This window comes from Dendropsophus ebraccatus, chromosome 4 (assembly GCF_027789765.1).
Source record: "Dendropsophus ebraccatus isolate aDenEbr1 chromosome 4, aDenEbr1.pat, whole genome shotgun sequence".
NCBI lineage: Eukaryota > Metazoa > Chordata > Amphibia > Anura > Hylidae > Dendropsophus > Dendropsophus ebraccatus.
The window spans coordinates 162,735,372-162,755,729 of record NC_091457.1 but is presented as its reverse complement, the minus strand read 5'-3'; the positions used below and the strand labels follow the sequence as shown (position 1 = coordinate 162,755,729).

General features: G+C 47.6%; 1 protein-coding gene across 1 annotated transcript in view; it reads right to left on the bottom strand.

The window, feature by feature from the left end:
* The window catches only part of SH3GLB1 (SH3 domain containing GRB2 like, endophilin B1), a 37,832-nt gene extending 20,077 nt beyond the window's left edge, over positions 1–17,755 (bottom strand). The window contains exons 1-4 of the mRNA XM_069967632.1: positions 17,609–17,755; positions 11,731–11,872; positions 5,504–5,632; positions 1,270–1,403 (exon numbers count right to left, since the gene is read on the bottom strand). Coding sequence (XP_069823733.1) covers positions 1,270–1,403; positions 5,504–5,632; positions 11,731–11,872; positions 17,609–17,671 — 468 coding nt within the window. The 5' untranslated portion in view covers positions 17,672–17,755. The remainder of the gene's footprint in view (positions 1–1,269; positions 1,404–5,503; positions 5,633–11,730; positions 11,873–17,608) is intronic.
* Between the last annotated feature and the right edge of the window lie 2,603 nt (positions 17,756–20,358).

The following is a 20,358-nucleotide window of genomic DNA, read 5'->3' as shown; positions in this document are numbered from 1 at the left end:
CGTCAGTGTTCCCATCTGGGATGTCTCCGGATTATCGGACATCTGTGAGCACACACCTACAGATTTTGAATACTTGTGCATAATCATACAAGTAACAGGAGATGTAGCCTACTCGCAGAAAAGTATGCCTGGGTCAGACGGGGTCATCTGCTCGAGACATCCCTAGGCTATATCATCTTTTAAAGTGATATACCCATGAAAGACGCTCATCCTGTGGACAGGTGATGAATCATTGACCCCCATGGATCATGACAGCATGCGTCCCAACCCTCCTGGCAGATATATGGGCTACCATTACATACTATATAAACTAAGGGGGAACTCACAAATTCTGGCATTACAGTCTGTGCACGTAAGATGTGCTACGGTCCGCAATCACGGACCTCCCGTCATTATGTATCGCCATAAAGCCAGGAGCTCCAAGACTGTTTAACGCTTTGCGCCACTGTACTGATACAGATGTGTGGCTGTGTCAGTACAGTAGCGCAAAGATTCAAACTGTTTCGGAGCGCCAGTCCTGATGACGCACAATGATACATGATGCCGGGATGTCCCACAACCACCAGATATTCTACACCTGTCCTGCCAGTAGGCAATGAGTGCCCTTCGTGGGAAAACTCCTTTAAGACATTGCAAATAAGGTGTGATTTCTCTGTTGCTGCAATCATTGGTACTGATGTTGCTGAGTATGGAAACGTGGTGATACTACATTTTTTTAGTAAGAGGATCTCTCACCATCATTTGCTGGTTGGCTCAGCGTCAAAAACCCAAAATATATGACAGAAAATTCCGATACTTGTCATCTATAAACCAATGTTTTAGGACAGGAAAGGGGGAGCCTTCAGTCCTCCAGCTGTTGCAAAACTAAAATTCCCATCATGCCTGGACAACCAAAGCTTTGCATGATGGGAATTGTAGTTCTGCAACAGCTGGAGGACTGAAGGCTGCCCCATCCCTGCTTTAGGACCTCAGGAATAAGCCATTCTCTTATCGTTCCCCTAAAACTCATACACATGTGATATGCACAGTGGATGGGAAAGGTGATGATGTCCACCGTTGCAGTCTGCAGGTATTATGGAGGAGAATTTGGCAGACAGGCACCAGATAAATCATCCGGACGGTCGCTGACTATTACAGACAGCCATTTCTCCTGAGAATCCTGTCTCATTCTTTGCTCTAAGAACTCGTTGAGCAGGAATAAGATGTGAGTCAGGGTGCAGAGAAGGCTGCAGAATCATCCTCCTCCTCTCCGGCCTGTGTTATACTTACAGATATGGTTTTATAATCTCCTTCTATAAAATTCCTCAAGGGAGTGAGAAAGTTAATGGCTCCAGTCTGTACAAGTTCCCGGTGAGCTAATCCTATTCGCTTCTGGGTTTCCCCGCATTTGATCAGAGCGTTTCCTGAAAGACAAAAGAAAAGACGCATCACCCTCAGAGCAAAGGAATCGAGAACGAAAGTAACGTCGGGATCTGTGGGAGCTTATAGAGAAGCACATAGAATACAAGGGACTTATTACTGCTGGGGTACAGGGCACCCCCAATAACAGAGACTCATTCCACACTATGGAAAGAGACTGAATTTATCACCTGCGAATGTACAGAGAGTAGTTGAGCCTTCAAGTGATCACAATGGAGCATGGTCTGGGGTGTGATGGAGGCCACTGAATAACACGACACGATTCATAGACACCTAGTGATAGCACTGTGTATTCATGGCCGCCATCACTGGAGCGTCCTAAGGCAATGATGCAGAGACCTGCCTCCAGAGCAGCGGTACTGCTGACAGCTACACAACACACAGTATGTATGTTAGGCGGCTGTCAGCACTCCCACCACTCTGCAGGGAGCTCCCTACAAAGCCGGACTATCCACAACCCCTAGGGAATCTCCGATGATGTAGGTGACCATATATAGTAATGGTTTACACATAGCATCACTGGAGCTTTCTCAGGGTTCCCCTTCTAGAAGGGGGCAAGGTATCCATCTGTATGGCTATAAAATGGTATATGCTCTATGTATATAGGTATGTGTCCTGCCGATATATATAGCTCCAGCAGAAGGACCTAGGCTGTGCATGTCCATCTAACCCCAGTTATACTAATACTACGAGCACTGAAAACGTGAACATTTGTGACCAGATCAATGATCTCTATATAAAGCAGGTAGTGTTGCCATCTCTCAGCTCCTGACCCATTGGTAATGCCCCCAGCGACTACTTATTTTGTACTTAAACCACACAACAAACACTTCCAATGACTTTACATAATAACACTCCAGACTCTGCGTGGCTCAGCCTGCAAATGGTCAGCATTTCACACACTGACATAAAAAAATTTATATATTTTAAGTTAATTTAAAAAAGTTATTTTGATATATTTTTTTTAATTATTATTATTATTCTTAACTTTTTTTATTATAATTTTTTTAATATTATATACACATCCTGTATACGCAGCTAAAGTCCTCTGTGGTAATAGGCATGCCCTGACAGCTCGGAAATTGCTATGTAGTATTGCCTGGCTCTGGAGCGACCACTGTAAGCCGAATATACTGTAACTAGAGACCATAACGCTATGGAGAACTAGTAATTGGCTCCAAAGCCCTAAAATGTCAATCAATATGAAAAAAAAAATATGTTAAAAAAGAAAAAAGTAAATACCTAATAGAAATAGAGCAAGTCCTGACCTAGCAGGCGCAGATAGCCGCAGGCCGCTGTAAATCACCATCTATGCTGAGGACGGGGCCTGGTGCAGTACAGGCTGAACAAGTGACTATAAGGCTGGGTTCACACTGCACTAGACGTACCTGCCGGCATCGCATCATGACTTATACTGTGGTGTGATGTGGGGTAGTGCGGCGGCCTCATTCATTCCCCTGGTGACTCAGTACAGACCACTTCCCCCTATAGAAGTTAATGTGACCTGACAATAGTGCCGCAGACTACACGACCGCGTCTCATCAGATTAGTGAATACCTAGCAGGAAGAGCTCCATACAGAGTCACCAGGTGAAATGTATGCGGCCTGCACAGTACACTACAGTATATGTCAGTATATTTTGTTTTAACAGATGGATATTTCTGGTGTACTGCAGAAACAGTGTGAACCTGGCCTAAAGGATCCGACCTCATTGTGTGTGCAAAGCCTCTCATCCTATCATATGTAAAGATTAGTATAGAATATGCAGCACCACCCTGCACTATAGGGGGGCACTATTAGTCAACCAGTGCAACGACATCAGTAATACAAAGATTTTACTATCAAAATGCCCCTGCCCTGATAGAAGCCAAAGTACTCTGCAGTGTAGGTCCCTACTGAAGGTGGACACTCTCTTATAGGAATACAGAGGACACAGGCACAGATATCACATACACATATATAAATGACAGAGTCCAAATCTGCGACCAAATATGCATCATAAACCAAGGCAATCCGATCTGTGAGCGTTCCTGGGATCTCTCATGTGCAAAACAGAGTCCTTTGAGCCTCGGTTGTGAGTCTTAAAACACGGGAATAGCCAGATATCTCTAGCCTGTTGCCACGGGCTGCCTCAAGGATGGGGAGAGCCCCACACCACCCTGATAGGTAGCTGCTTAAGTCCCACTCGGTTGCGAGTATTGGAACATAAATAGGGAAACAATAGGGTGGCCCCTTTTGTGTTAAAGTCTAACTCAAGGTGCGAGTATTGTGACATGACATGGGCTTGCAAAGGCCGGCATCCATCCACAGACAGCTGTTTCAGGGTATTTGCCCCTCGTCAGTGTGGAGCAGGATTCTGGCTAGTTGGGGCAATGCCAAATTCAACCAACGGGGCAAATACCCCGAAACAGCTGTCTGTGGATGGATGCCTGCCTTTGTCATGTCACAATACTCGCACCTTGGGTTAGACTTTAACACAAAAGGGGCCACCCAGTTGTTTCCCTATTTATGTTCTAATACTCGCAACCGAGTGGGACTTAATGGGCTATCTATCAGGGTGGTGTGGTGCTCTCCCCATCATGGAGACACCCCGTGGCAACAGGCTAGAGATATCAGTTTGCCTGAGACTCGCAACAGAGGCTCCACGGACTCCTTTTTTGCATATTTAAATTTGGGGGGGGGGGGGCTGGGGGAGCGGGGCGGAGGGCATCAGTAGAGACTCTTGATTGAGTACTTCATCTGAATTTTTTCACTGATCTCCTAGTTCAGTGACTACTGTGTTTTCTTTGGGTCTCATGGAAAGATTGGGAATATATAGTTTACGACCGCCCGTCTACAAGGTTTGCTTTGTTGTAAGGGTTTTGCAGTGACAGAATGAGGCGGCTGTACACGGGCTGTGAGGTTGGGCGCTCGGTATACAGTGTGTAAACACAGACGTGACTTCTATTAAGAGGAATGGATTCTCCTCAGTCACGCGGCACTGGAGACAGTTTGTGTTGGGGACAGATCACAGCCGGATAATCAGTGTGGGGACGCCCGCAGATATCCTCTGACCGCTGGTTTAACCCTTTCTGCGGTCATGGACTGTGACAGCATCAGCAGACAGATATAAGCCATCATCTCTTCATAGGGTCACTCATCTCAGAGACATGTTAGGTGACACAATCTCCTAATCCATATAAAAAGGTTCCAGGACAGTGTATAAGCATTACTAAAGCAAGTTCTGTGCAGCACAAGTTACTAGGTGGGATTGTAACGTCCACTTGATTGCAGCGGTGACGTCATATACATAAGATCGCTCTCTCCTGATCAGGAGAGAGCAACGGAACAGATTAACAGATCATCATTGTGATGCCCGGAGCTCAGAAACTCTGTGGCTGTGTTAATACAATACTGTGAAGATTTAAAGGGGTAGTTCCCCCCCAAAAAAAAATAAAAAAAAAAATCTTTCAAATCAATTTGTGCCAGAAAGTAAGAAAGATTTGTAATTTACTTCTATTTAAAAATCTCCAGTCTTCCAGTACTTATCAGCTGCTGTATGTCCTGCAGGAAGTGGTGTACTCTCTCCAGTCTCACACATTGCTCTCTGCTGCCCCCTCTGTCCATGTCAGGAACTGTCCAGAGCAGGAGAGGTTTTCTATAGGCATTTGCTCCTGCTCTGGACAGTTCCTGACATGGACAGAGGTGGCAGCAGAGAGCACTGTGTCAAACTGGAGAGAATACACCACTTTCTGCAGGACATACAGCAGCTGATAAGTACTGGAAGACTGGAGATTTTTTTTTTTTTTTTTTTAAATAGAAGTCAAATACAAATCTCTGGCATTTTCTGGTACCTGTTGATTTGAAAGAATGATCATAATGATATGATAATCCGTTCCATTGCAAATTGCCCGTATATACAGACTGTGCATGAAACATGGGAATAAAGCCTTACTGGTGCTGCAAAGATCTGATGTTTTTTTGACTGGTAGCTTCCAAAATACAAGGAAGTGAGTGCCTCCAATATGTCCGCCCCTATACAGAAAGGTGTGACTCCACCATAGAGTCCCATGTGTGGAGGTTCCTCCCGCCTTCAGACACTCACCATACGCCGTCCCAGGCCCAAACTCATTCCCGGCATCGATCATGTACTGCGACAGCTGCTCCTGGTTGTTCAGGCGACTTGGTGCTTTTCTTTCTAGTTTCTCATAGACAAACTCTTCTATCCTGGCATCTGAAAAACACCAAGAAGTGAGAAGGTTTACAAAGAGTGACAAGATGGAAGCCCAGAGACAGAAGAGAAAAGCTTCTCCTGACGTGTCTAGAAAAGACGGTAAAGGACAATGAGAACCCAATGAGGTTAGATGGGAGACGCAGCCACAGGTCATCAAACGGAACAGGACACAAAGAAAGGTGAAAACTATGACATATCAGCTAGATGTGCTAATAAAGAGCAAGGGATGGAGAGACCACTGGGACCCCCACCAATCCTGAGAATGACATGTATACACAATGGGCCCTCCACAAATCCTGAGCAGAAGCCCAATGACTAGGACCCCCCACAAATCCTCAGAATGACACAAACTAAGGAGTCTGACCAATGGGACCCCCATTAATACTGAGAATTATGTGTATGCACAAAAGGACCCGCACAAATTCTCAGCAGGAGTCCGGCGACTAGGACCCCCACAAATCCTGAGAATGAAGAATAGGTGGAGAGATGCAAAGACATTACAGAATTTCCAATAACCCAGTAGGATCTATCAATATATCTAATACAAGAACTGCCCATTATAGGAGGGGGGGGGGGGGGCGATCTGGCAGTAAATCAAAGCAGAAGCAAGAAATCTAGTTACATCTATCTACCTATAGGGGGCACTAGGCCGAGCTAACCTGCATACTTAATTTATATGACTCCTTGCCTGGAAGCCTCTCTACCTTCAGCTATACCACCCCAGAGAGAACCAGTAATCCACAGCGCCCCCTATACTGTACAATGTGTTTGGGGAATAAGGTGAAGGGACTCCAGAATTACAGAGCAAGACCCTCAGCGTGTATGTATCAGACCCCTGGAAGTCAGTGCACAGATCCCGTCATTGTATTACTATTCCTCATATGGGACAGAGCCTGATACACTGAAAAAAGTTTCCACATAAATTTTCCAATGAAGACTCTGGTGCAATCTCTGCTTCTGTAATAATCCACAGGAATTCATTCCCGACAGGACGGTGCATGGATTCTCTCCACTGCATTACATAGGGAAGGACTGGTTATTTAAGTGTGCCTGTCACTTGGGAAAACTTTTGACACGTTGGAGACATCATACAGACATCTCAAAAGTTTTGATCGATCTGGGTCTCCGTGTTCACACCTGTACTAGTCAGGAAAACGAGTGGGGAGAAGACCGCTTTGCAACGCATGCGCTCCCCACTTTGTGTAAGACAAAGAGTTGGGGCTCCATAGAGCTCTATTATAAGTCTGGCTTTTTTGTGGGGAGCAGATGTGCTGCAGTGCGCTCCTCTCACCGCTCATTTTCCCAATCACTTCAGGTCTGAACACTTAAAACCGGATGGATCGAAACTTTTGACATCTCTCTATGATATGTCAAAAGTTTTCCCAAGTGACAGTGACACTTTAAAACGTGCCTATCATTATAAACCTGTGTGATTACATAAGATTAACCCTTTAGAGAGACAAAGTGAGATCACGGCCATTGTGCTGATACTGAGCCTCCTCCATGGTGCACATCTATGTCTCATTCTCCACATTTCGGGGGGAACCAGGGCTGGACCATTTGTCAGTAGTTTCCACACACAGAGACTTTTTTTTTACCCTGACTTATCTGGCCAGTCACAACACATACTCCTCTCTGCTATGCCATAACAGCGCACTGAACAGGCTGAGCTGGTGATTTATACAGTACACTACTATAGATGAGGTGTAGGGGGAGAAGGGGTTATTGGTGCTTGATGTTTGAGTAGAAATGAAACAACATCAATCCAGCAAGCAAAGGGTCACAGTAACCCCCGCAGGGAAGCCTTTATCTAGTACGGACAGTGCACACAGCTTACAGGTTACAGGTATCTAGTACGGACTGGAGGCACACAGCTTACAGGTAACACAGGCACAGGGTATGGCCCAGCCCCCACTTCCCGTCATCTGTCTTGTTTAGGCTGTCACTGCTCTATGGCGTCATTTTTAGTAAATTAAGGGCCCTATTACACGGGACGATTATCGTGCGAAAAATTGATAAATCATTCGAATTTAAACTATAATCGTTCTGTGTAATTGCAGGCAATGATCGAAAAATCGTTCGTATGTCGTTGATCGTTTATTTAGATCTGAACCTAAAATTATCGTTAATCGTTTGCTGTAATTCCAAGTTCCGCGTTTTTTCCACATTTTTTCACTAATCGTCGTTCAGTGTAATAGCACATTGCCCATTGTTTTTCTGGGATCAGAAGAAATAAACGATCATAGTAACAATCGCAATAACGATCGTAGTAACGATCGTAACTAACGACTATCGTTCTGTGCAATATGGTGAACGATTTCAGGTTAACAATAAACAATCTCGTTTGCGATTGTTTATTGTTATTCGTTAATCGTTAAAAATCGCTCAGTGTAATAGGACCCTAACGGATTTAACAAAATGTTAGGAATCATATAATCAGCACATGGAGGGAAGTTGTTTGAAACAGGGATCATTTAAGTTAGAAGTTTAAAGGGGTAGTGCAGCGTTTTTATTTTTCTGCTTAATTAACACACATTACAAAGTCTTATAACTCTGTAATGTGTATTAAAAAGCAGTCTGGCCGCGCAGGGACCAATCTGTATGTGGATCAAGGTTTTTGGATTTTCTGCAAACTCCAGAGCAGCTTTACCCCCGGCCCCCGTGCTCTGTGAGCATAAACAAGAGCATGAACTACATGAGTACAACATATACCAGGTTACTAGCAGGGTCCCAGGCTGCACTGCTCGGCTTTCTGCGCCTCTCTCTATCTTTTACCCCACAGCATCAGGGAAAACTGCTTCTCAATCAGAAGATTTTCAGTCCTTCCAAGATATTATAATAAAATCCCGGTGGAGTCTGGCTGCTCAAACAGAGGAAGGAAAAGAGGATTTGGTCACAGGAAGACGGCCGCTATCAGATAAACACACGGCCGATTCCTTCAGGTCTCTATATAACCAGAAGCCCGAGGAGAAGTGAAAAACAAAAGGGAAAATGTCAGCGGAAGTCACCAGCAAAATGAGCCCGTAACTTATCTACTGTCAGGATATTATAACAAAGATGCTGGGACCAGCAGTAATTTCCAGGAATGTGTGGACGCATAGAAAGACCACGCTGATCCAGAGCAAGGACCACGCTGATCCAGAGCAAGGACAGTCATAAGCAGCAGGAGATGGAAGATGGGAGCAATGAGATTCCCTAAACATATACACATAATATAATTATATATATCACCCTCTCTGACCTGTCCTGACATACAGAAGGGATGAGCCTGAGGTGAAGGATACATAGGAATGAAGGACAGATAAAGGATATCAAATATACTCAGCAGATGGTAATTCATACGCGTCACTGCAAAGATCGAACTTTAAGGTGATGACCACTATAGAGACAATGAGAAGCTGCTAGAAGTCTGTGGAGATTAATAATGAAGATCCATTGTCAGATACAGGAGTCCATACTCATCAGGCTCTGCTCACACTTGCCTGTTTATAGTGACTAGGCAAAGCATCATAAGGTACAGGAGGACGCGTTTCGCATTTATCGCCTTCATCAGCTGATGAAGGCTATATGCCGAAACGTGTCCTCCTGTACCTTATGATGCTTTGCACAGAATAAATAAGCAATACTTTACTAGGTGAGTGCCGGGATCTCCTTATCTACTATGTCTGGGACACCATCTCACCACAAGCAAAACCACCACAAAAGTGTCGTCTCCACCACAATACATGTTTATAGGGACTGGCTGGCAGAGACAGCTGCTGGCTGAGAGAGCATTGTATGGGGAAACATTTATCACCTACTGTATACACTGGGCCACCTTTGAGGCTCCAGTGGCCCCCAGACCAGGGCCCTAACCCCCACTCCAGAGGGGCTTGATTGGAGCAGTGCTTATACATACACACTGACATTCCATTCAAAGTCTGCAAGGTTTTTATTTTCTCCTTTTTTTTTGGGGGGGGGGGGGGGGGGGGGGGAAGCTAATCCCTTTAACGTTTTGCTCTTCTAGTTTCAATTGTGTCCTCAATTGCATATAGGACATGAAAAAGGTCTGCTTTGTATTGAATGACGGTGTCTACTATATAGACTAACACTCCAAGAGAGAGAGTTATAGGGGTTATCCAGCGCCACAAAAACATGGCCACTTTCTTCCAGAGACAGCACTGCTCTTGTCTTCAGGTCAGCTGTAGTTTACAATTAAAGTGATACTGTCCCCCCTTTTTGCATTCTGACTGCTCTACATAGGTGTGAAGGGTAAATTTTGCAGTTTTCATACCATATTTTATATCATACGTCATGCTGCTTGTTCCAGTGAAAAAGTGATCTTTTATCATCTGCGGATTGGGATGAGTGGGTGGGGCTTCACGGGCGAAGTGCAACTTAGCCCCGCCCCCTTCGTGACTTCATCACCATATAGGAGCCAAATGATCTCTTTTTATAGCACCTTTGGGACATGGGTGGAGTGCAAGCCAAAAGGAGGTAGCCACACCCCCCACATTCAACAGAAAAAAGGAAAATTTGGCAGCACATCTATGACTCTGTTCACACTGCAGGTTGCACGCTGCTTGTAGCTTAAGAACAGACAAAAAAAAAACAAGGTGCAACAGCAACCCACAGGTGCAAGGGCTTACCGTACATACTCATCCCAGTGTACACACAATAAACACCTGCTCCTTTTTTCTGTTGAATGTGGGGGGGGGGGGGGGGGGGGGGGTTACCTCCTGTTGGCTTGCACTCCACCCATGTCCCAAAGGTGCTATAAAAAGAGATCATTTGGCTCCTATCTGCCCAGTTGTAGGCTTATCCAGCCCAGGAGAGGCCATTGCTAGTGTGAAAATGCTAGAGTAGGGACCGTGTCTCTGAGGACACCTTAACGTTGGTGACATGGTACACTCCGTTTGATCAAATAGTTGCTAAGATCCTCACTTTTTAATATCTACAGAGCAGGTGTTCGTATCGTGTGTACACTGGGAGGAGTATATATGGTGAGCCCTTGCGTCTGTGGGTTGCTGTTGCACCTTCTGTGGTTTTTTGTGTAGAGAAGTCAGAATGCAAAAAGGGGGTGACAGTGTCACTTTAAGCTCCATTCACTTTAATGGAACTGAGTTCCAAAATCTGCACCCAAGACAAGTGGTATGGTGCTGTCTCTGGAAGAAGGTGGCCATGTTTTTGTAGCGCTGGATAACCTCCATACATATGCCAGAAAGAGACTAAGTACAAGTTGGGTCACCAGACACATCCAACAAATCTTTCAGGACAAGGGTGTCAAACTCACGACCCTCCAGCTGTTGCAAGACGACACTTTCCATCATACTTTAGCTTTGTCTGTCTGGCCATGATGGGAACTGAAGTTCTGTAACAGCTGAAGGGCCGCAAGTTTGACACTTGGGCTTTAGGAATAAGTGTGAACACAGCCTGAACTGTTCCCCAGCGTGTGAGAGCCAATAAACACCCCCCTGTATGATCTGTCATCCAGTAAGGAGATGGAGTGGGGCTGGGCAGATTATGGTGCAGGAACAGATTCACAAGGGAATGTGAAATATAAAGCTAATGCTTATACTTCTGCATCATAACATTAAAGGGGTAGTCCAATTTTTTTTCTTTCAAATCAACTGGTGCCAAAAATTTGTCCTTTAATTCAATTACATATATCCAGTCTTCCAGTACTTATCAGCTGGTGTATGTCCTGTAGGAAGTGGTGTATTCTTTTCAGTCTGAGACAGTGCTCTCTGCTGCCATCTGTGTCCATGTCAGGAACTGTCCAGAGCAGGAATTGGGGAATTGCTGCTGCTCTGGACAGTTCCTGACAGAGGTGGCAGCAGAGAGCACTGTGTCAGACTGGAAAGAATACACCCCTTCATGCAGGAAATACAGCAGCTGATAAGTATTGGAAGACTTGAGATTTTTGTTTTTAGAAGTAAATTACAAATCTCTGGGCACCAGTTTATTTGAAAAGATTTTTTTTTGTGGACTAAGTCTTTAAAAATGTTATTCCAGCCCAAAAGGCCTTTACCTCACTGGGCCTGATCTGTCCTGAACGTCTATATACTCCTCTCTATATAAATATAACGTATGGGCAGCCGAGCCCGGTGGATCCTTACTTGGATTTGGCTGTAGTAACACTTCTGTTTGCCTCATGATCTTCTCGGTCCATTGTTTGGTGGTTTCCGCTTTAGTGAGAAGGTTTTCGAGGTGAGCGTCCAGCTCCGTCTTCTCCGCCTGGCCGAGCTTCTCTTCTGTAAACTGCGGGAACACAGAGATAAAGAGATGAGTGTCACTAGAGATGCTGAGTAGTGCTGAGTAGTGTAGTGCTCATATCGGAGTCAATGGAGCCTGCATTCTGTAGTGTGGACTCATAACACGCATGACACAGTACAGACCAAGAAAGGATTATTTCACTAAACTCCATCTAAAGAGGTTGAAACAGCGCTATTCCTGTGCTCAGGTTGTGTGTGATACTACAAATTAGTTCTATTGAGGTAAATGGGGCTGCACTGTAATACCAGACACAACCTAAGGATGGGGGTGGCGCTGCTGTTTTTGGGATAAAGGAGCCATGTTTCACTTATCTTGGATAACCCCTTGAACATATAGAAAGGTTAATGCACTTCCTTTCTAAAAAGACACTGATGATAATGACGGGTTTAGAGAGAAAAGCACCAAAGTTTCTTTTTCTTGGGAATAGAAGGGGAAGTGATTTCTGGATGACAGCTCACCCCCCCTGTATGCAATATTTGTGTGTATGTATGTATGTTTGTATGTATGTATATATACATACACACACACACACACACACACACATATATACACATTCAGTGCACATAACCTGTATCATTATTTGGTCTCTGGGAAAAAAATTCTAACAATTCAGCAAATGTTAAAAATAAAAAAGCAGAACAACAGACAGAGTTCCTAACATGCGTCAGCGACCATGTGATCATGCTGCAGCCAATTAGTGCCCTCCGTGGTCTGATGGAGCTGCCCATGCCCAGCAGTGATGCCAGTATTACAGCATGGCCACCGATTGGCTACTGTAACTGAAACATCACACCACCACAACCATAGGCGGCTATGTACAGTACAGGTAAATATCATGTCACACATCAGCATTCTATGAGTGTACAGGCACTATAACAGGAGAATCCTCTGAGTGTACAGGCACTATAACAGGAGAGCACTCCATAAGCATTCTAAGAGAGTACAGGCACTATAACAGGAGAGCACTCCATCAGCGCTCTAAGAGAGTACAGGCACTATAACAGGAGAGCACTCCATAAGCATTCTATTAGAGTACAGCACTATAACAGGAGAGCACTCCATCAGCTTTCTATGAGAGTACAGGCACTATAACAGGAGAGCACTCCATAAGCATTCTATTAGAGTACAGCACTATAACAGGAGAGCACTCCATCAGCTTTCTATGAGAGTACAGGCACTATAACAGGAGAGCACTCCATCAGCTTTCTATGAGAGTACAGCACTATAACAGGAGAGCACTCCATCAGCTTTCTATGAGAGTACAGCACTATAACAGGAGAGCACTCCATTGGCACTTATCAAAACGAATGGAGTGTTAGGTAGATCTGCGACCACAGACAATTTTAGGGCCCATGAAATCTTATGTGGGCATTCACACCATGCGTGCAGTCATCTGTGCTGTGAAAAAACAGGACAGGTCCTAGTGCAGATGGGGGCACAGATGCCTCCCCCGCTACTGTCCCCGGCTCTCATCTCCCCCGCTGCTGTCCCCCGCTCCCGGCACCCATCTCCCCCGCTGCTGTCCCCCGCTCCCGGCACCCATCTTCCCCGCTGCTGTCCCCCGCTCCCGGCACCCATCTTCCCCGCTGCTATCCCCCGCTCCCGGCACCCATCGTCCCCGCTGCTGTCCCCCGCTCCCGGCACCCATCTTCCCCGCTGCTGTCCCCCGCTCCCGGCACCCATCTTCCCCGCTGCTGTCCCCCGCTCCCGGCACCCATCTTCCCCGCTGCTGTCCCCCGCTCCCGGCACCCATCTTCCCCGCTGCTGTCTCCCGCTCCTGGCTCCCATCTTCCCCGCTGCTGTCTCCCACTCCCATCTTCCCCGCTGCTGTCCCCCGCTTCCGGCACCCATCTTCCCCGCTGCTGTCTTCCACTCCCATCTTCCCAGCTGCTATCCCCCGCTCTTCCCCGCTGCTGTCCCCCGCTTCCCCGCTGCTGTCCCCCGCTCCCGGCACCCATCTTCCCCGCTGCTGTCCCCCGCTCCCGGCACCCATCTTCCCCGCTGCTGTCTCCCGCTCCTGGCTCCCATCTTCCCCGCTGCTGTCTCCCACTCCCATCTTCCCCGCTGCTGTCCCCCGCTCCCAGCACCCATCTTCCCCGCTGCTGTCTCCCGCTCCCATCTTCCCTGCTGCTGTCTCCCGCTCCCGGCTCCCATCTCCCCCGCTGCTGTCCCCTGCTCCCGGCACCCATCTCCCCCTACGGATGCTCAGTGAAAAACACTGCACATGTGAATGAGGCCTTAGAAATAAGTGTATGCGGTGTACTCAATGGGTGATGAAGCAGATGGAGGACGCTGATCTCTCCCCCCCGTACTGTTTTGATACTAGTATTGGAGGTTTTCTTCTTTGAGGATCACTTGTATGTGATATCCTGCACACTAAGGGTACAAACACACACATCGTATATGTAGCAGATACGATGGTGCAGATTTGGTGCTGTGTTCAGGTATTTAGATCTAATCTGCTGCGTATCTGCTGCGTATTTGCTGCGTATTGCAGCAGTAAATACGCTGCATATACAGTGTGTGTGTTTGTACCCTAAGGCCCCGTTCCCACTGAGGAAAGGTAGCGGAATTCCGCCAGCCTCCCGCTCATAATGGGAGTCTATGGGAGGCGCGCGCTCCTGCCCTGTCCGCGCTGAAGAATGAACATGTTCATTCTTCAGCGCGTACAGAGCAGGAGCGCGCGCCTCCCATAGACTCCCATTATGAGCGGGAATTCCGCTACCTTTCCTCAGTGGGAACAGGGCCTAAGGCTGAAATTACACAAGGCAGACCACCAAACACAGGGGGGTGAGAGGCAACACCTGTCCTTACAGGGTCATCCTCTATGGCTGTGCTCCCTGCAGCACAGATGCATCTCCTCCCATAAGCAGCTGTGTACATGGTAGCACCATGTATATTATATATCACATGTAATACACCATGATGGCGGGATGTGGGGTGCCCTGCTACAAGACGAGTGCAGAATTACACAACACTAGGGGTGGGCGCTGATCCCTGCGGGGAGACCTCCCAGCGATACAACAACTATAGCTGTATGGAGGGGGTCACATGTCCTATAAGAAGACACCACCGTATAGCCCCCCCCCTCTATAGGTATCAGACAGTACAGATGGGAGGGATATTATACTTTGTGTATTGATCCGAGATCAGGCCGTCTGACGTTACCCATAAGGCTTCTCACACGGTAACTCACACGTCCTGCACCAGTATACGGTAACTCACACACCCTGCACCAGTATACGGTAATGTCTCAGCAGATCACCATGTAGTGTAGGTGTATGAAGCCGATCTATCCTATCAATTCCCTATCTATGAGATCAGGACGACCAGTCCCATCTACCTTCTTTAATACACAACCTACGGGGGGGGGGGGGGCTGGGGGGCACTCATGTAAACCGCTCACCAGCCAGGGAATCCCCTCTACACCTCTGGGTGTATTACAGCTTCCATTGTGGTATGGGATGACATAGCGGTGGTATTTAGAGGGGTTTTCCAGGTCTGTAACATTGATGTCCTATCCCATGTGGCTGCTGATCGATCAGTCACTCTCGGCCTATGCTAGAGATGGGACGTCAGCAGTATACACCTGAAAGACCCCCGTAGCCCCCCTGATAAGAAACATGGTCAGGTATGTGTATAGCGCGAGACTGCGGTCACCATGGCAGATTATACATACATATATATACACACACACACACACACACACACAGTATTTAGCTATAACACACAAGACTATACACAGTCCGGTGATTCCCATAATATACGTAATACTTTAGATTATCTGTGACATCTGCCGTGCTGAATAGCTGCACTTGTTCTGGTCATTAACCCATTAGGCCCCTGTCACACGTGATCACATGACGGCTGAGTCCCCGGTTATTGGCTTCACGTGTCCCTTATCTGGTGGAGCTATACAGGGGGAGGCACCACAAGTGTCAGAGCGCTGTTCACACTGAGACCAGGGTGATGCAATGTGAGACGCTCCTGACCACAATGAGATGAGGAGTCGGTCACTGTGTTATAGCCGTCATGTCACATCAGTGGCTGAGGCGGGGTACAATACAGTGTCATTGTGCCCCTCTATCTGTACGGGGATGGCGACACAGGGGCCCCTCTATCTCTACGGGGATGGCGACACAGGGGCCCCTCTATCTCTACGGGGATGGCGACACAGGGGCCCCTCTATCTCTACGGGGATGGCTACACAGGGGCCCCTCTATCTCTACGGGGATGGCGACACAGGGGCCCCTCTATCTCTACGGGGATGGCGACACAGGGGCCCCTCTATCTCTACGGGGATGGCGACACAGGGGCCCCTCTATCTCTACGGGGATGGCGACACAGGGGCCCCTCTATCTCTACGGGGATGGCGACACAGGGGCCCCTCTATCTCTACGGGGATGGCGACACAGGGGCCCCTCTATCTCTACGGGGATGGCGACACAGGGGCCCCTCTATCTCTACGGGGATGGCGACACAGGGGCCCCTCTATCTCTACGGGGATGGCGACACAGGGGCCCCTCTATCTCTACGGGGATGGCGACACAGGGGCCCCTCTATCTCTACGGGGATGGCGAAACAGGGGCCCCTCTATCTCTACGGGGATGGCGAAACAGGGGCCCTCTATCTCTACGGGGATGGCGACACAGGGGCCCCTCTATCTCTACGGGGATGGCGACACAGGGGCCCCTCTATCTCCACGGGGATGGCGACACAGGGGCCCCTCTATCTCCACGGGGATGGCGACACAGGGGCCCCTCTATCTCCACGGGGATGGCTACACAGGGGCCCCTCTATCTCCACGGGGATGGCTACACAGGGGCCCCTCTATCTCCACGGGGATGGCTACACAGGGGCCCCTCTATCTCTACGGGGATGGCTACACAGGGGCCCCTCTATCTCTACGGGGATGGCTACACAGGGGCCCCTCTATCTCCACGGGGATGGCTACACAGGGGCCCCTCTATCTCCACGGGGATGGCTACACAGGGGCCCCTCTATCTCCACGGGGATGGCTACACAGGGGCCCCTCTATCTCCACGGGGATGGCTACACAGGGGCCCCTCTATCTCCACGGGGATGGCTACACAGGGGCCCCTCTATCTCCACGGGGATGGCTACACAGGGGCCCCTCTATCTCCACGGGGATGGCTACACAGGGGCCCCTCTATCAATACGGGGATGGCGACACAGGGGCCCCTCTATCTGGACGGGGATGGCTACACAGGGGCCCCTCTATCTGTACGGGGATGGCTACACAGGGGCCCCTCTATCTGTACGGGGATGGCTACACAGGGGCCCCTCTATCTGTACGGGGATGGCTACACAGGGGCCCCTCTATCTCTACGGGGATGGCTACACAGGGGCCCCTCTATCTCTACGGGGATGGCTACACAGGGGCCCCTCTATCTGTACGGGGATGGCTACACAGGGGCCCCTCTATCTCTACGGGGATGGCTACACAGGGGCCCCTCTATCTGTACGGGGATCGCTATACAGGGGCCCCTCTATCTGTACGGGGATGGCTATACAGGGGCCCCTCTATCTGTACGGGGATCGCTATACAGGGGCCCCTCTATCTCTACGGGATCGCTATACAGGGGCCCCTCTATCTGTACGGGGATCGCTACACAGGGGCCCCCCTCACACATCACCGGGGTCTCCCCCTCCCCTTCTCACGGACCCCCGGCCGCACACAATGGCCGCCCCCGTCAGTACCTGCACCGCTCGGCTCAGGAAGGTCCCGGCATCGGCCGCCAGCTTCTTCACGTTGAAGTCCATGTTGATGATGTCCGGGGCCGCGGCTGCAGAGCTGAGAGGATGAGGAGGGAGGAGGCTCCGCCCCGGGCTGTCACACTCTGGGCGTCTCCAGCGCGACTGATCATGTGACCGGAAGCGAGGGCGCCTACGTGCATACCATAGAGATAACTAGACGTACGGAGAAAGATGGAACTGACGTCCTGACGTATGTCGTGTAAGTGCGCAGGCGCGGCCTCTGACCTGTTAATTTGTAGTCCTGTCTGCATGGATTTCTCATAAATATTCACTGCAGTTATATCACATGTTTATCCTAATGATTACTTCTTTACATTCTGAATTTATTATTGATTTACAACCGTAATTATTACCAGAACATGATATATATGGAATTATGAGTGAGAAGGGGACACTGATAAGACACACTTATAACATTGCACTTCCAGCTCCATAAATTTAATAGCAACCATTGTGTATTTTGTTTCCTTGTTGCTGTTCATAGCCGTTTATAAGCGGTGCTCTCCAATTTATGGCTTTTAAGCTATTAAAAGGGATACTCCGGTAAAAATCTTTTTCTTTCAAATTAGCTAAGTTATTAAGATTTGTTTTTTACTTCTATTTAAAAATTTCCAGTTTTCCATTACTTATCAGCTGCTGTATGTCCTGCAGGACACCAGTTGATTTGAAAGAAAAAAAGATTTTTTTAGCCAGTATAAAAAAGCCCCAAAAAGGCTTGTAATAACAATTTACAAAGACAAAGAAGAAAGAAACAGCAATGATATGCAGACATGTACCCTACACATACTACAGAAAACAGGAGCTCAAGGAAAGCACATCTGTACATGTCTTTTTAAAGGTGTCTTTGTTATATTGGCTTATCGGATCAATGTCTTTTTTTTTCTTTTATATAGCTTTTTTTGGCATGTATCATACATTTTTTGGACTAGTTTAATTGCTGTCCAGCTATTACAAAACTTCAATTCCAAGCATGCAATGGCAACTACAGCTCCCAGTCACAGGCTGTCCAAGCATGATGGGAATTGTAGTTTTGCAACAGCTGGAGGGCGGAAGGTTCCCCCATCCTGGCCTTAAAGGATAAGTCTGGCAAAATGTTTTATTAACGTATTGTATTGCCCCCCAAAAGTTATACAAATCACCAATATAAACTTATTACGGGAAATGCACGTAAGGTGTTTTTTTCCTTGCATTTACTACTGCATCAAGGCTTTACTTCCTGGATAACATGGTGATGTCACTTCCTGGATAACATGGTGATGTCACTTCCTGGATAACTTGGTGATGTCACTTCCTGGATAACATGGTGATGTCACTTCCTGGATAACATGGTGATGTCACTTCCTTCATAACATGTTGATGTCCCAACCCGACTCCCAGAGCTGTGCGGGCTGTGACTGCTGGAGAGGATGATGGCAGAGGGATGCTTAGTGTCTCTCCAGTGCCCTGTGTCCCTCAGTGTCCACCTGCCATCATCCTCTCCAGCAGCCACAGCCCGCACAGCTCTGGGAGTTGGGTTGTGACATCACCATGGTAACCAGGAAGTGACATCACCATGTTATCCAGGAACTGACATCACCATGTTATCCAGGAAGTGACATCACCATGTTATCCAGGAATAAACATAACCATGTTTTACAGGAAGTGACATCACCATGTTATCCAGGAAGTGAAGCCTTGATGCAGTAGTAAGTGCAGGGGGAAAAAAACACTTTATAAGCATTTCCTGTAGTAAGTGTATATTGGGGATTTGTATAACTTTTGGGGGACAATACAATACTTTAATAAAATTTTTTGCCAGACTTTGCCTTGACCCTATGACCTGCTTCTCCTTAATCAGCAAAATATTTTGATGTTCTTACTCCTCCTACAAATGACACAACTACATTGGGTAATTGTCTTTTCTTTTTTTGCTCAAGGTTTTCACAATGTGTAACATGGTGTGACTCCCATACAAAGCACGCCATATAACCTGCTGTGTAGCTTTATGATCAAAAGTTAATCATTTTGCATAAGGGGTCTCCCGCTGTTAGAGGAGAAGTCCAGCCATAGGATTTTTTTTTAGTGCAGGGGGAACATAAAAAAAACTATACTAGCTCACCTCTCCCTGTGCCTGTCCAGCCTGGGATAGCTGCTCCGGCAGTCCCCCGGCAGGCTTCGAGATCTCCAAGGCAGCTGTCTCCACGACCCGGCTGATAGACTAGCTGCTCAGCCAGTCAGTGACTGGGGCAGGAGAAGCAAGCATCAGCCAGGACGGGCATTCTCCCCCAAGTTGTGATATCATCACAATTCAGGGGAAAATGCCTTCTGGCGGGGGTCCTGGGGGCGGTCACGTGGCTCATCATGGGCACAGGGAGAGGTAAACAATGCTTGCTTGTTATTTTCTCCCTGTCGCCTTTCAAAAGTTTGTTAGGGCCGGACTTCTCCTTTAAGAATTTTTACCTATCTATAGTAAAAGTGATAAATGTTCTGCCAAAAGTAAAGTAAGAAAAAGTAAAGTAAAAGTAATCAAATTATGCAAAAATACTGAGCACGATTCTGTGTAAGCGTCAGGTCGCAGTTGTATTGGAGTCTGTAACTGCTTCACATCAGTTTCTAAACTGCAACGTAACTGGATTGTGTGTTTATACCCCAAAGCCTCTTTCGCACTGACATCGATAATAAGAGAGGAGATACTGAAAGGGCGGACTAGATTA